We start from the raw sequence: 15,756 nt of genomic DNA on the forward strand, positions 1-15,756 counted from the left end.
ACCAACGATGAAGGTGGTTTGAGCAGGAAACATCCTGAGTGTGTGGTCCAGAGGGGGGAGAAGTGTAAAGATAGGAACTTACTCAACGTGAACCCTGCATTCAGCGTGAAAGCCACAGCTGAAGATGAGGAATGTCAAAACTGGATCGATCGTGAACACTGACACGCAGTGAAGTAATCAGCTAGCTGGACAAGCGTCACGGTGCCAAGTAGGACGGGGAGCCTGGAGAAGGTGCCTCTGCGTCTCCCTTTCGCTCAAGCAGAGGGAGGGGGTGTGCCAGGAGGGCACTTGGGGTTCGCTGGGGACAATGCTTCTCTGAGCGGAGAGGCTCCCTCAGTGCCCAGTGCGGGGAAGTTGATCGCAGCCCAGGGAGCAGGTGGACCAGGTCCCCTCAGTCCCCAAACTGGAAGAGCCCCGGAACAGGTCAGTTCCGTGGTATGTTTCAAAAAAATCTTAGGTGAGTTCTGTGTAACTTTAATGCTGCTGACCTGTGAATCCTTAACTGAGTACCTGGAATAATGCGTACATCGCACTTAATCAGTGCTGTAAAACAAGTGGAAAATAATTCAGGTAGTGTCCTGAAGAATAAAAATAAAGGTCTGTTTAAATTGGGCGCCACCTGCCCGTGTGCGTCTGGAGTGCTTTGTGCGCACTCCTGGGGGCGGCAGGTCACGCACCGCATCGTCCTGCTCTGGTGGCACTGCGGATTCAGTGCCTTGAGAGAAGCCTCTTCTCACCTTCTCGGTGTAGCCTCACAAGGCAGGGAGAGCGCGCCCACTGTGGCGTCTCTGCCTCTCCTTATGAGGATGTTAATTTAGACCTCCTCTAAACCTAATCACCCCCAAAGGCCTCATCTCCAGATACCATCACATTGGGCGTTAGGACTTCAACATGAGTTTTGGGGGAACACAAACATTCCATCCATATCACCAGCAGTCCCTGGAAATCCACTTTAAATTTTCTTTACGAGCTAAAATTTGTTTCATTTAAATTGTTTTTATAAATTACATATTTCTTCCACATCCTTATTGCAATCTGTGTAGGAACTGGGGCAAGGTGGCTAAAAGTAGAAGTAGCAGGTATTCAGAGGGGAAAAGGGGATTTATATGAAATTGGAGCTGCACTCGTGAGATTCCCCCTCTCCTTCCTTAAAACACAGCAGCGAACGTGATAGAAGCTGCTTGAGTACACTCCCCTCTGGAACGCAGGCTTCGTGAAATCAGAGGGCAGGATCGTCTTCTTCCTGCTCCCTTCCCACTTCTTGGCAAAGGCCTCACGTAGAATATGTGCTCCATAAATATTTGTAGAATTAATCAGTGATTAAGAGTTCAAAATGAAACTCACTGTATTCTCCCAGAAAATGCAGTTGAACCTTCTCGACTTCTGTCTCAGCTAATAGCACAACCACCTGGCCAGTCAAGCAGCAACTTGAAACTCACCGTGGTTTCCTCTTTCTCCTTCATCTTCCACATGCAGTCAGAGCATCCTTTCGTTTTCTCCTAAGTGTCATGCATTCATTGCCAGATATTTATTGAAAGTCTTCTACGACAGGCCCTGGGCTGGTGAGACAGGGAGGGATTCCACACTGGCCCGCCTTCCGCGCCCTGACTGCTGATGTGCATCTCCCACCCCCGTTCACCCTAATACCTTCTTCTTTGTCTCCCAGCCTCTAGGCTGGGCCCTGTAGCCAGAAGGCAGAGACATATCTGTCTTATTCACCATTTCATCTCCTCTGCCCAGCACAGTATAGTAAATATTGAACAAATATTTTAAGAGTGGACAAAGGACTCCCTTACCTGCAGAAGAAAGTTCCAACATTATCATGCTATGTATTCATTTCTACTGCTGCTGCAACAAATTACCACAGACTGACTTAACACAGATGTATTGTTTTACAGTTCTGTAGGTCCGAAGTCTGACCTGGGAGTCATTGAGCCAAAATCAAGGCGTTGGCAGGGCTGCGTACCGCTCCGGAGGCTCTGGGTGGGAGCCGTTTCCTTGGCTGTTCCAGCTCCGAGGGGCCACCCACTGCCCTTGGCTTGGAGCCCCCTCTTCCATCTCGCATCGCTGAGCTCTTCTGCCTGCCATTCCCACTTTTAAGGACCCTTGTGATTGCACTGGGCCCACCCAGATAATCTAGGATTGTCTCCTTATCTAAAGATCGGCTGACTTAACAACCTTAATTCCTGTACAATCTTAAGTGTCCTTTGCTGTGTAATATTCGTGGGTCCCAAGGATTAGAATGTGAATATCTGGGGGACCATTACTCTGCCTACCACCTATGGTCTATAGTACCTCTCACAATTCAGTACTAACTTACCTTTTTAACCTTACCTCCAAGCACTTCCAAGTTTTTCACTATCTAGCTATACTTGCCTCCATGCTGTTTCCTCTACTAGAAATACTGTCCCCCTGGCGCCCCACCTTTTCTTCCTGGCACCTGCCTATTTAGAGCCTACTTCACATTTACCACCTCTGTGACCCTGTCCCCGTTTTCTCCTGCTCCATCATCTGTGTGCGTGAAACACATCTGATTCTGTAACCAAAGGACATAGGAAGCATGTGTTAGTTGGGGCTCCCTTGCTTGCACACGACAGAAAGACAATTGGAATGACCTTACTTATCCCCGTGTACTGGCTCACGGGGCTGAGAAACAGGGAGCAGGTGTGAAACAGGGAGTGTCTGTTGCACAGACCCAGACGGGTCATCAGGACTGTTTCTTGCCTCAGCATCCTCCGTACCAATTTGGCCTCATCCTTTCCTTTTTTTTTTTTTTTTTAAATAACATTTTGCCTTTTTTTTTTTAATTTATTTATTTATTTATTTATTTATTTTTTTGGCTGTGTTGGGTCTTCGTTTCTGTACGAGGGCTTTCTCTAGTTGCGGCAAGTGGGGGCCACTCTTCATCGTGGTGCGCGGGCCTCTCACTATCGCAGCCTCTCTTGTTGCAGAGCACAGGCTCAGTAGTTGTGGCTCACAGGCCTACTTGCTCCACGGCATGTGGGATCTTCCCAGACCAGGGCTTGAACCCGTGTCCCCTGCATTGGCAGGCAGATTCTCAACCACTGCGCCACCAGGGAAGCCCCATCCTTTCCTTCTTGGTGGCATTCTCTCTGTGATGGGGAGAAAGGGGTGTGGGAAGGGGGAGTATCCGAGCGACATTTTACTCTGCCTGGCAGCTTCAAAGGACTGGGCCGTGTGTCCGTGCTTTGACCAGCCATGTGATGAGGCAACTGGGCCTCACAGTTGGCCAAGCCTGGGTCTTGTACTGACCCCGTCTCCCCCTTGGGCTTTTCGGGGGAGGGGAGAGGGGTTGGTGTCAGGCGGGTAGTGATACTAAGATTGGCAGCATCACGTGGTTGGAAACAGGGAAGAGTAACTCTCCAAAACAAGGGGGCAGGAGGGGAGGGTGCCGGGCAGGTAGCAGGTGGCTATGAGGCAGAATGAGGTAAGTTCTAAACGAGGGAAACAACGAGGTGCTGTGGGAGTGCTGAGCGAGGAGCAGGTCAGGAAGGGTCACAGAGACCTCGCCTTCAGGCTTGAAGAGGGCGCCACCCACCGAAGAGTGATTGGACTAAACCACCTGGGGTCGTTTCATGTTATCGAGAAGGCAGTAGCAAGATGTTGGAAGCTTCTGAGCAGGGGAGTGAAAGGATCCATCCTGTTTAGGATGAGAACTCTGGTGGCCCGTGCAAACAAAACCCGGAAACCCCCCAGCCCATCACCACCACCAAAACAGCCAAACAGACCAGTTTGAAGAGGTGACAAATAGTTGATGAAAGCCTACTAGGTGTATTAAGAAATGCTAAGGAGAGGATAGACTCGACTCCATACAGCAAGGACAACTGAAGTGCCAGGGATCCAGGAGTGCAGGATAGAGATCAAAGGTTTCTACGCTGGGTGCCCGAGAAGACAGTGTGACCTGCTGTGAGCTAGGGACCCAAGAAGAGGGATAGACTTGAACAGGATGTCAACTGTAGTTTGAGAAATGCCAAATTTAAGGTGCTGGCAGGAAAATAGTAAAAAGATGTTTTATAGGCAGTTAGAAATTTGGGCAGAGGAGAAATCAGGATTAAGCAGTTAATACTTGGGACTTACCAAAAAACAGTTTAAATCAGTCTTTCTCAAAATGTGGAATACATACACTTGTACAAGAGATGAACTTAGGTAACACATGGACCCTGAAATAACATGTAAGCATTGAAGCAAGTAACACTTCTGTTCAGAGTTGAGGAGAAGTGCTTACCTTGGCTTTAGTGGCTCTTGACTGGCCCTCTAATGTATAATCTACCACTTTCCCAGGCACCAGGCTCAGCTTTGTGTATCCAACACCATTTCACATCATACTGGTTTTCCATTTTGGCAATGTAGTTTCCTTTTAAAATAAACATTTCTAAGGTGTTTTTAGTGGGTTTTTATTTTTTTGGTTGCGCCAGATCTTAGTTGCAGCTCACAGGCTCCTTAGTTGTGGCTTGTCGGCTCCTTGGTTGTGGCACGCAAACTCTTCATTGCAGCATGCATGTGGGAATCTAGTTCCCCGACCAGGGATCAAACCTGGGCCCCCTGCATTGGGAGCACAGAGTCTTAACCACTGTGCCACCAGGGAAGTCCCCATTTCTAAGTCTTTTTGACTTTAAATCCAATTGGCACATGTATATCACAGAAGCAGTGATGGTGGGATGGAAATGACTGAAGTTCAGGAAGCGCCTACACAGACCAGATGGGCAGGATCATGCAGAGAGAGTGCAGAGCTAGAGGACGGGAGGGACAAGATCAGGACTCTGGAAAGTGTCATCCACAGGCCAGGGGAGGCCCGAGAAGACTCAGAAAAAGAGTGATGGTCGGAGGCAGAACTTAGTCCCTAGGGGAGAAAAAGCCAAAGGAAGTGTGCATTTCAAGGTGTTGTCAAATGCTTGAGTTAACTGAGGTTTCAGAATCTAACCAAGAAGGGTGTTGTTACTGTTCAGGAGACATCTGGAAGTTTCAGGGGAGTAGAGGTAATATCTACAACCTCTAAGGGCTAAGGAATAAGTTGGTGGTGAGGAAGTGGAGAAAGAAAATGTCTGTTTAGTCAAAGTTGAAAGAAAATGTAAAAGAGGGTTGGGTCAGCATTTTGAAGAAAGAAGCAAGCTTAAGGCTGAGCATGTTTATGGACCAAGATCAAGCAGCCAATAGAAATGGGAAGACGAAGAAAGGGAGCAAAGAAAGAGGCACTGTTCTAAACATTTATACAAATTGGTGACTACGGGGTTACGTGAAGTCTGGAAACGTGGGCAAATACGTATTATGAGGGTGGTTCCACGTGTTCGCTCTCAGTAATGCTCTGTGCAAAATGATAGTAAATATGGTGCACTAGCACATTTCAGTCAGTCCCCAGACGTGCATCTGTGATTTGTCTCGGATTTCCACTGACCATACCTGCACTCAGCATACGTACCCCAGAAGTTATCAAGGGGAATCCAAAAACTGTTTTTAAAAATGTTTCCAGACCGTGTAATTTCCAAAAGAAAGTGAGATACAGAGAGATTAAGGAAGTATAACTTGCCAGTGGTCACATTCAAGTCTTAACTTCGAAGATTGTTTTCTATGAACCCCCTCAACCAGCTTGTGGGGCATCAGAACGCGGAACCAGTTAAGCATTAAAAGCAGTGCCATCTAGTGGCGAGTGTGCAGCAGGTCGTTTTGTGTTTGGGGGGCTTGGAACAGCTCTAGTAGAAGGTAATCATTGTTTGTCATCTTAAGGCCATGCTAAAAGAATCATATTTCAGGTTTGCCTTTATTAACTGCTGAAAATCCAAGGGCAGCAACAAAAAACTAGGAATCAAAAACTTTATTTTTAGATCTTCCATCAAAATCTTCTAAGAGCTTCAGTACGCAGAGTATTTCTTGTAGTCAGATCTGTGCATTACAGAATGCCTCCAGGTGGATTCACCGGAAGGAGACAAGTAGCGCTGGCAGGTTGCCTTAGGGGAGGGCTGAGGAGCAAGAATTGAAGGGGTGCTTTTTCACTGCACACCTATTTCAAACTTAGAATTCTGAAGCATGCGACTGTTATCTTAAGTGAATGTTTAAGTATACAGGCTACTCTGAGATGTTTCTAATGCAGGTCATGAATGAAAAGCTTCAGCACTGCATGGCGCTAACAGATCTGATGCGGAATCACCTGACCGAGAAGAGGACGCTCCGCCTGGAATGGATGATCGTCATCCTCATCACCATAGAGGTAGGTAACTTTTATGAAAGTAACTTGACGGAAAGTAATAGCAGGAAAGAGCATGACTTTGTTCTAAATGTTAAGTCTGTTTGGAAGTGAGGCAGGTTTCAAGTGACTGTGGTAATATTTTGAAAATGCATTAAGTATGATTCTTGGAAAAGTTCCACATTTTTATTTATTTTATTTGGCCATGCTGCGCAGCTTGCGGGCTCCCAGTTCCCTGACCAGGGATTGAACCCAGGCCATGGCAGTGAAAGTGCCAAATCCTAACCACTTGACCACCAGGGAATTCCCTCCACATTTTTTAAAAATTATTTACTTTTTTTATTTATGTATTTATTAAATAAATTTATTTATTTTTGGCTGCATTGGGTCTTAGTCGCACACGGGCTTTCTCTAGTTGCGACAAGAAGGGGCTCCTCTTCGTTGTGGTGCGCAGGCTTCTCATTGCGGTGGCTTCTCTTGTTGCGGAGCACTGGCTCTAACCGCGAGGGCTTCAGTAGTTGTGGCGCGTGGGCTCAGTAGTTGTGGCTTGTGGGCTCTAGAGCGCAGGCTCAGTAGTTGTGGTGCACAGGCTTATTTGCTCTGCAGCATGTGGGATCTTCCTAGACCAGGGCTCGAACCCATGTCCCCTGCATTGGCAGGTGGATTCTTAACCACTGCGCTACCTGGGAAGTCCCTCCTTCCACATTTTTAAAGATGGCATTTAGAGAAAGTTCTAGCTGTAAATGTATAATGTTCAGCCCAACACCAAGCACCTGTGCCTCAGATCTGCAGCTTGCCCTGTAATGCCCTGTAATAACAAAAAAGTTATTCTTACTTCGGGAGCATTTTTCATTAATCACGACCTTAGAAAAGTCATTTTAGTTTGTACCAGTGATTTGCCATGAAATTATTAATACTTCTCACTTTTTATTTGTAAGGTAATGTTTGAGCTGGGACGAGTATTTTTCTGATTAAGTGACGACCAAAGGAAAAGTGTCATTGCAAGATATATTGAAGTTCTACAATCAAAAATAAATGCTCACCTGTTGAGATTAACAGGTATTTAATTTTTTTAATCAAGAAATTGTCACAGTGATCTTTTTCAGTTTCTAAATGTATTGCTGCTTGAATAAAAACTATGAAGAATCTGGCATTTGGGTCTATAACACTGACAGTTTGAAAGGATAATGTTCATTTTATATTTTAAAGAACTTTGGATAATCTGGGCATCTGGGGAATTTGGGCATTGCTCCTAACCTTTCCCCAGGGAATCCCAAGCTTGGCCCTAAGAAAACCATACAGGAACTCCAAAGTGTTGAAATTTATAAAATAAGTAGGCTTTAATGGCAAAAACGAACTTTGTATACCTATTTTTAGGTGGCATAATTTGAGTCTGACTGCTTACTGGCACTTTCATTAATCAATACTTTCCATCCTTTCACTACCAAGTTGGTCAAAATATTCCTCCCACAGAGGAATTTTTTTTCAAGTTTCTCACATACTTAGGGAAAATTTTAAAGTACCAAGTACAAAGAATTTAACATTTATGTGCTTACCATCTTGAACTGATAATTAACTTTTTAAAAACAAAGTCCTTTTTATCTTCATTTGCCTTATTTTTACACATATCCCCCCCCTACTACCCTCTCCCCATCACAATGAATTTTTCATAAGTTACATACATATCCAGAGTATTACTGTTCTAAATTGGGACACTGTCAGTCACTTTATAGCTTGTTTAACTGCTATATGGTATACTCCCAAGAGAATACACATTTATCTGTACCCTCACTGATGACATTCATGTATATATTTGCTGGAATAGTGTGAAGGTGCCCATCCTGGTGTCTTTCAGTGCACCGCCAGAGTTCTTCTTGAGTACCGGTCTTCTATCTCAGGTACCTATACCAAGGACTATGCAACATGTGGGCATAGATAGTTTAAGAATTGCTTTCTAGGGACTTCCCTGGTGGCGCAGTGATTAAGAATCCGCTTGCCAATGCAGGGGACACGGGTTCGAGCCCTGGTCCGGGAAAATCCCACATGCCGTGGAGCAACTAAGCTCGAGCACCACAACTACTGAGCCTGCACTTTAGAGCCCATGAGCCACAACTACTGAGCCCGTGTGCTGCAACTACTGAAGCCCACGCACCTAGAGCCTGTGCTCCGCGACAAGAGAAGCCACCGCAATGAGAAGCCTGCGCACTGCAATGAAGAGTAGCCCCCGTTCGCTGCAACTAGAGAAAGCCCACGCACAGCAACAAACACCCAACGCAGCCAAGAAATAAATTTTTTTAAAAAGAAAACTCATTTCTACCTTAAAAAAAAAGCGCTTTCTAGATCCTCAAGTGCCACATCAGCACTTTCATAAAATCGCTGTGCCTGCATTGTCACCTGTAAGCAGCGTATCAAGCCTGTTCTCCTTTCCCATTTTCCCATCTCACAATGTACAGAAGGCATCTCACCCATCTTCAATTTTAGTTTGGTCCACTACATTTTAAAACCTTTAAATATATTTAACCTGCATTTTAAAATCTTTAGAAAGCCAAAGGACAATTTGAAATATTGGTCAACAGAGCCTTCTTTAATAAGAGGGGCCATTTCCAGTAAAATTTTACTCCAAGTATCAGTGTGTACAATTTTGTTTGGGTCAACTGTGTAATTATAAAATTTTAGTACAACAGAAAGAACACGAACATTTAGTGCTCTACGGTCATGGCAAATTAAAATTTAACATTTCAACTTACACACAAATATGTAACAAAGAACAAAAAGACAGTAAGACCTTCAAGCATAAAAATTTATTAGGATAACGTTTTGTGGGAGAAATGTAACAAATACAGTTTTCAAGAAGAAAAAGGAAGGTAACACTTGAATTGCTTACTTATGTTTAAATGGATCACGGTGGACATCAACTCATTATTGTATTACATTCCACTAAGATATATTAAAGATATAAATTATTATTTATAATTTATTTTATTGTTTATCTATTATAATTTATAATATTTTAAAATATCAATACTTATGTCAGAAATTACATATTTTTCAAGTATTTAAGTTTAGGATAAAAGCTTCAACTTAAGTTATAGAAGAGAGTTTTTACAATTATTTTAGGTATAATACAAACATAAAAGTTTTTCAAGATCACAGCCTCTCTCAGAACAAAATGTCTAAGAGATTATACCAGAATATTGAGGACAGCCTAAAAAGTGAAGTATATTCACCAGTGGCTACAGAAGCACTCCTCAAAGTGGTACCAAATTTCTGTCACAAGAGTACAGTGGTTAAGACCAACCTGGATTTGAATCCTTACTCCACACCACTTAGTACTGGTATCATGCTGGGCAAGTCACAGAACCTCTCTGGGCCTGTTTCCTCATCTGTAAAATGGGTTTTATAGTAGCACTACCTCACAGGGTTGTTGTGAGGATTAATGGAATTAACATATGTGAAGTTATGAGTTAACTGTTAGTACAATCCATCTGCGTAAAAACCCATATATGATTCTGGGAGTAAATGAAGGCTGAATCAAATCCCCAGGATCCCCTTTGAATCCTTAGTTAAGAAACATGTCTGAGGGCGTCCCTGGTGGCGCAGCGATTAAGAATCCGCCTGCCAATGCAGGGGACACGGGTTCGATCCCTGGTCCGGAAAGATTCCACATGCCGCGGAGCAACTAAGCCCATGCGCCACAACTACTGAGCCTGTGCTCTAGAGCCCGCGAGCCACAACTACTGAGCCTGCGTGCCACAACTACTGAAGCCCACGCACCTAGAGCCCGTGCTCCGCAACAAGAGAAGCCACCGCAATGAGAAGCCCCCACTCGCCACAACCAGAGAAAAAGCCCACACGCAGCAACGAAGACCCAATGCAGCCAAAAATAAATTTTAAAAAAGTGTATATATATATATATATATATATATATATATATATATATATATATATATACACATACATATACATATATAGCTAACATAAAAATATGGACCTGGGACTTCCCTGGTCGTCCAGTGGTTCAGACTCCTTGCTCCCACTGCAGGGGGGCACAGGTTTGATCCCTGGCTGGGGAACTAAGATTCCTCGCAGCAGTGCAGCCAAAAAAAAGGGAAAGAAACAAATGAAAATGGACCAGAGTGCTTCTTAAACTCACTCAAATGAAGGTTTACAGAGGACAACAAACTAGTATCAAATACCTCTCTGACGGTTCGCTAATGCAATCTGATGAACTGGAGTCCTCAAATCTCCTGCAAGCGGCCCTTTTAGGTCCTGCGTTTCCCGGCCCCGGGGGGTTTCTGGAGCAGCCAGGCTCTCAGTGTTAAGCTGGGGAAGGTCTAGGCAAAGCAGCCAGCTGTTATCTTCAGACCACATTTTTAGAAATTAATGATGTTTCAACAACCACCTTTTTCAAATCAGGACTGTGCTGGCAACTCTACAGATCTTTAATAAAACTAAAAACAGGAACCTCCCCTACCAATGATCAACTATCCTCACAAAGAAAAACAAGCTGATACACACACGGTTGTCATCAATTGGGGGAAGTAGTTTTCCCCTATATATTTCATCATTAATTTCACTTTCAAACATTAAAAACTCGTCACACACAATTCTATAAGCATAATTTCAAACTCACTTTTTTTGTTTTAATATTTCACAACATCTTTAAAAATCCGTTGTGCTATTAATACATGTTACAACTTTTTATGACTCTTTCACTCAACTTAGCTGACTGAAAGCAGCCAGTCTCAAAAGACTACATATTATATGATTCCATTTATATAACATGCTAGGAAAGACCAAAAGAGTGACGGAGGAGAAGTCACTGGCTGCCAGGGAGGAGGAGTGGGAGGAGGTCAGTATGCCGAAGGACAGCACGAGGAAGTTTTCTGAAGTGACAGAACTGTCCTGTATCCTGACTGGGGTTACATAAATGTGCACCTATATTCACGTTCACAGAACTGTACACCAAAAAAGTTAACTTTACTTTAAGATAACTCTAAAAATTCCTTTAAATAAGTGACTATTTTAAAAATATATTAATGATCCTGTCATTTACTGAGGCACTGTGCTAAGCCCCTTACATACACTTTTTTTATACTCACACAACCCTGTGAGATAAATATTATCCCTATTTGAACAAAACAAAAAAACTAAGGCTCAGAGGTTAAATAACATGCCCAAAGCCAAACAGCTTACGGGACAGAGTATGATTCCAACCCAGATCTGACTCCAAAGCCTATATTCTTAACCACTGTAAATATATACTCCCTGCCCTCTACTCATAAACACCAACCTCTCTGTCTCTCCTAATGTCAGGAGGCTGGTAAGTTTTCTCACTCTATTCCTAGCTTAACGCTCTACAGATAACGTGAAAATGTGCAGACTGACTCTGGAGCAGCACTGTCCAACAACTTTCTGTGACAAGAGAAACGTTCAATATCTGTGTCGTCTAATATGGTAGCCTTTGGCCCCATGTGGCTACTGAAGCACGTGTGGCTAGTGTGACATTAACTTACATAGCCACATGTGGCTAGGAGCTACTAAACTGGACCAGCATAGTTCTAGAGAAATAATATACCAAGAGCATGCATGCCACAGAAGGAAGCAACGTTATCAAACTATGATGGCAACTTGCCAACAACAAAACAATTCAAGGTAGATGTATAATGAAGTAAAGCTGAGAAATGCACAACCCCAAACATGTCACAAAACCACATCTTATCCACTTACCCTTCAAGATTCAGTTCTAACACCAACTTCATTGTACCAGCACACCATTTTGCACATGTGTAGTGTAGAACAAACTGTGTATTATGTATATGATTGTGTTCTCCCCCACTGGACTGTGGGCATCTAAAGAACAGAGATAGTGATTAACACATACACCAGCTGCACCTACCTCCTATATCCAGAGGCTTTCTACAACAATAAACATTTTTTCATTCAGTCGTGGTGGGAGAAATTATCTTCGGTCCTTCAACTACAAATTCAATTCAGTTCTTAAAGTACTTGAGTACCAGCAGTATATATGAAAGTAAGTCCCTGTACGGATCTTACAGGGGGATGGGAGATACAACATATATAAATAAACACCAAGAAAAGTAATTACATAAGTAAGTACAATCAGTGCTTTAAGGGCAGAATAGAACTGTCAGGTGTCCTGGTGGTAAGATAAACTAGAAAGCAGTCTAAGAAAAAAGCAGCCATTATCCAATTCTGTAACAGAAGTGTAAGACGATTTACTGTATCCCCACCTATTACTCAGAAAAGCCTAATGAATTAAAAAAAAAAAAAAATCAAGGTAAGCCTTGGTGATTTATCCTGGCTTCACTCACACTACCACTGTCAGGGACTCCTCCCACTCCTTGTAGCAGTAAGCCAAAACTAGTCTTAGAACAAAGCCTTCTAGATCCAAAGTTTCCATGAAAAATTCACAGCAGAAAAACATGGTATAGTTTTCTTTACACGCACACCCTGATTATCTTTTAGTTGTAACATCTTCTTTTAGGTCCTGGAAATATGCTAATTGGAAGAGTTACACAGTACAATCTCAGGGTCAGTAATATAGGCAGCACATGGAGCTAACCGTAAAGTAGTTAAAATTCATTTAATAAGTACATTTTCCGTTTCCTCTAAAAATCAGTTGGGACGGGGGTGCTGGTATGAGGAGTCTGCAAATTCATAAAGACATCAAGCATTATCCAGAGGCCAAATAAACTGACAGTATAACTACGATCATGTAAAAGAATACAAGCTGGAAGACTAGAAAACAAAAGTCCCACACTATTAACTTCTTCAGAAAAGATTTTTTTAAAAAAATCAGCCAATTTTCTCATCTCTATCAGCACACAGATTATTATTTTCTCATGACAAAAAGTCAGAGAAAATCTGTTTCATTTTCCTAGACTGAATGGGCTTGGCTAGTTAATTACCTAACTTCTTTGAGCCTGTCTTCTCAAATTTTAGAGGAAGGAGTGAGACTAAACGCCGTCAGAGAAAAAACTGACTTAATTAACTAAGATAATTACTTACAGATTGACTTCAGCAAGAATTCTGGTTCAATCCTAATTCATCCATAAACAGGAAAAATATAGAACTGTGGTAGTTATTAAAATGTCATAAATTCTTTGAGACTCTTCCCTTCAAGACATGGAGCTTAATTCCTCTCCCCTTGGCTGCAGGCTGGACTGAGTAACTTGCTTTTAACTGACAGCGTGTGGCGGATGGTGGTGTTTCCTCCTCGCTCTTGCTTGGATCGCTCGCTCTGGGGGAAGCCGACCACCACCATGTTGTGAGGACACTCAAGCAGCCCCAGGGAGAAGAACCGAGAACTACCGAGTACTAACCCGCTGGAGTGTGAGCCGCCCTGGAAGCAGATCCTCTAACTCAGTCAACATCTTGACATACAAAACACCTCCTGAAAGACACTGACCCAGAACTACCTAAGCTACTTCCAGATTCCTGACCCACAGAAATTCAGAGATAAACAAATGTTCACTGTTTTAAACCACTTAAGTGTTGGGGTAATTTGTAACAGCAACTAATACTAAAAACTGAAATACCAGTTTTTTCAAACTGTGGACCTTGATCCATTTGTGATTTATGAAATCAATTTAAGGTACCACAATCAGCTAATTTCTTTAAAAAAATGAAACAAAAGATAGCAGAGTATATACCCATAATAACAAGTACTATTTCCTGAAAATTTTGTTTCAACTTTACATATATGTGTGTACCAGGTAGCATGTAATAAAATATATTTTTTAAAATCACAACAGAAAAAGTTTGAAACCCACATGCCTACGCTAATAGGTTTAAAACAAAAAAATTGCTGAAGTATAGGGAATCCTTGAAGGAATACAGTTCAATAACAATCAACTATAAAATAAGCATTTCTTATAAACTTTTTAACAAAACAAAATACAAGACACACAAAATACATCTTTTCTGACTTATACGTTAAGCTTGCCAACACAGGTGTGGCATCTACCCTAGACTTAGAAATCTAGCATGTAAAAAAGCATGTCATTCTCCCAATTTAAGAAATTACCCATAGGACATTCTTCAAAAAATTATGTAGTGAAAAAGCTTTGGGATGTACCCACATGTATTACTTCCTCTTACTATTACTTTCATCATCAGTGTTAAAGGAAATTCCATCTTCAACCTGAGCGCACACAAATTTTTGCCCCCCCCCCCCAAAAAAAACCAAAAGTACAGTACTGTTAAACTGCTTTCTGCCCACTGTCCAAGTCTCCCTGGAACTATCCTCTTCAGAACACAAGCAAGTACGTATATCTCTGGTTGTACCTCAGCATAACATGTATCAAAACTTTCAGCAACACAAGACTCTGCAGAATATTTATGCATAACTTAACTTCTGATGAGTCCACTCGATTATTTGCTTGCACTGAGATTTTCTTTGAGGTAAAATGTGTGAAACTATTTTTGAAATCCCAATTTGCCGAATTTATTTTCAAAATGCAAAATAGATCAGTACACAAACACTAAACAGATGACTTAACTTCTTTTTCTTATTACTTAACTCAGGGCATTTGTGGCTCTCCCATAACCAGACTAACTGACAGCTTCCCTTGGCCCAATCCGGACACAGACTACTAGCCATTCTCTGCAAGAACTAAGTTTTCTCCCCAACCTCTGCATATGTATCCATCGAAATGTTTCTACTTCAACCAGTTGTAAAAAGCAGATATAGTCTGTATAGCACTCCTTATAATGCTACTACTTGATGATGGTGACTAAAAATCAAAATAACTGGCATACTTGGCAAAATCCAAGTATCCATCATTATGCCTTCCAAGAACTAGCAGCAAAGCCACCGCAGTTCTAAATTCCAGAGCAGCAGCTCTAAAAGACAAGACTAGGATGCTCCTGACAGCACTTTGTCTAGGAAGGAGATTCAGTTTCAGGAATAACCCCAGGGTTTATTTATATACAACTATATAGAGTATGACTGGGAAAATATTTGTTGATCTTAAGAATAAGCATAGTTACTCTGACTCAAGGCCAAATATTTGAGACACATAGCCAAGTTTCTGCCCAATGGCTTCATCTAAAACTTCAGCATTAGTTTTGCCCAGTTTTTCCATTGGTTTCTCTTAAATCAGTTCACTCTCCATGTAAGCACTCATCAGACCATAAACTTGAAAGTTCAAAGTCTAAAAGAATTAAGAACCCAAAGATCTCTAACGATGTCTCTCTACCAATCAAAATCACTTTAGTTTCCTAATGAGATGAAACAGATCTCAACTGTAAAGCCAATCCAAGGAAACTGGCATGCCAGTCTAATGGCCAACTTTGATGTTTTAGTGATAGTGCACCAGAAATGCTTATAGCAGGGTCAGAATTCGGTTTTGCAAGGCAGACATTTAGCCACTCACAAGTCATTTATCTAGTTGATCAAAGAACACGAAAGTTCAAGGCAGGTATGTACTAAATCTATTACTCACTTCTGGACCACTAAAGTTACACAGCTGCTTATTTTGTCTTCAAAAAAGAAGGAATTAGTAATCAGTAGCCCCAGGTACGACTGGATT

General features: G+C 42.3%; 1 protein-coding gene across 5 annotated transcripts in view; it reads left to right on the forward strand.

The window, feature by feature from the left end:
• Positions 1 to 8,686, forward strand: part of RMND1 (required for meiotic nuclear division 1 homolog) — a 37,622-nt gene extending 28,936 nt beyond the window's left edge. For 4 of the 5 annotated variants that reach the window (XM_007196869.3, XM_007196870.3, XM_007196871.2 and 1 more), the window contains 2 exons: positions 6,107 to 6,223; positions 7,138 to 7,352. In XM_007196869.3, coding sequence (XP_007196931.1) covers positions 6,107 to 6,223; positions 7,138 to 7,170 — 150 coding nt within the window. In that variant the 3' untranslated portion in view covers positions 7,171 to 7,352. Of the gene's footprint in view, positions 1 to 6,106; positions 6,224 to 7,137; positions 7,353 to 8,204 lie in introns of those variants that run through there. The other variant, XR_009005183.1, reaches the window with a different exon arrangement.
• Positions 8,687 to 15,756: the final 7,070 nt, after the last annotated feature.

Source organism: Balaenoptera acutorostrata, chromosome 14 (assembly GCF_949987535.1).
Source record: "Balaenoptera acutorostrata chromosome 14, mBalAcu1.1, whole genome shotgun sequence".
Classification (NCBI taxonomy): domain Eukaryota; kingdom Metazoa; phylum Chordata; class Mammalia; order Artiodactyla; family Balaenopteridae; genus Balaenoptera; species Balaenoptera acutorostrata.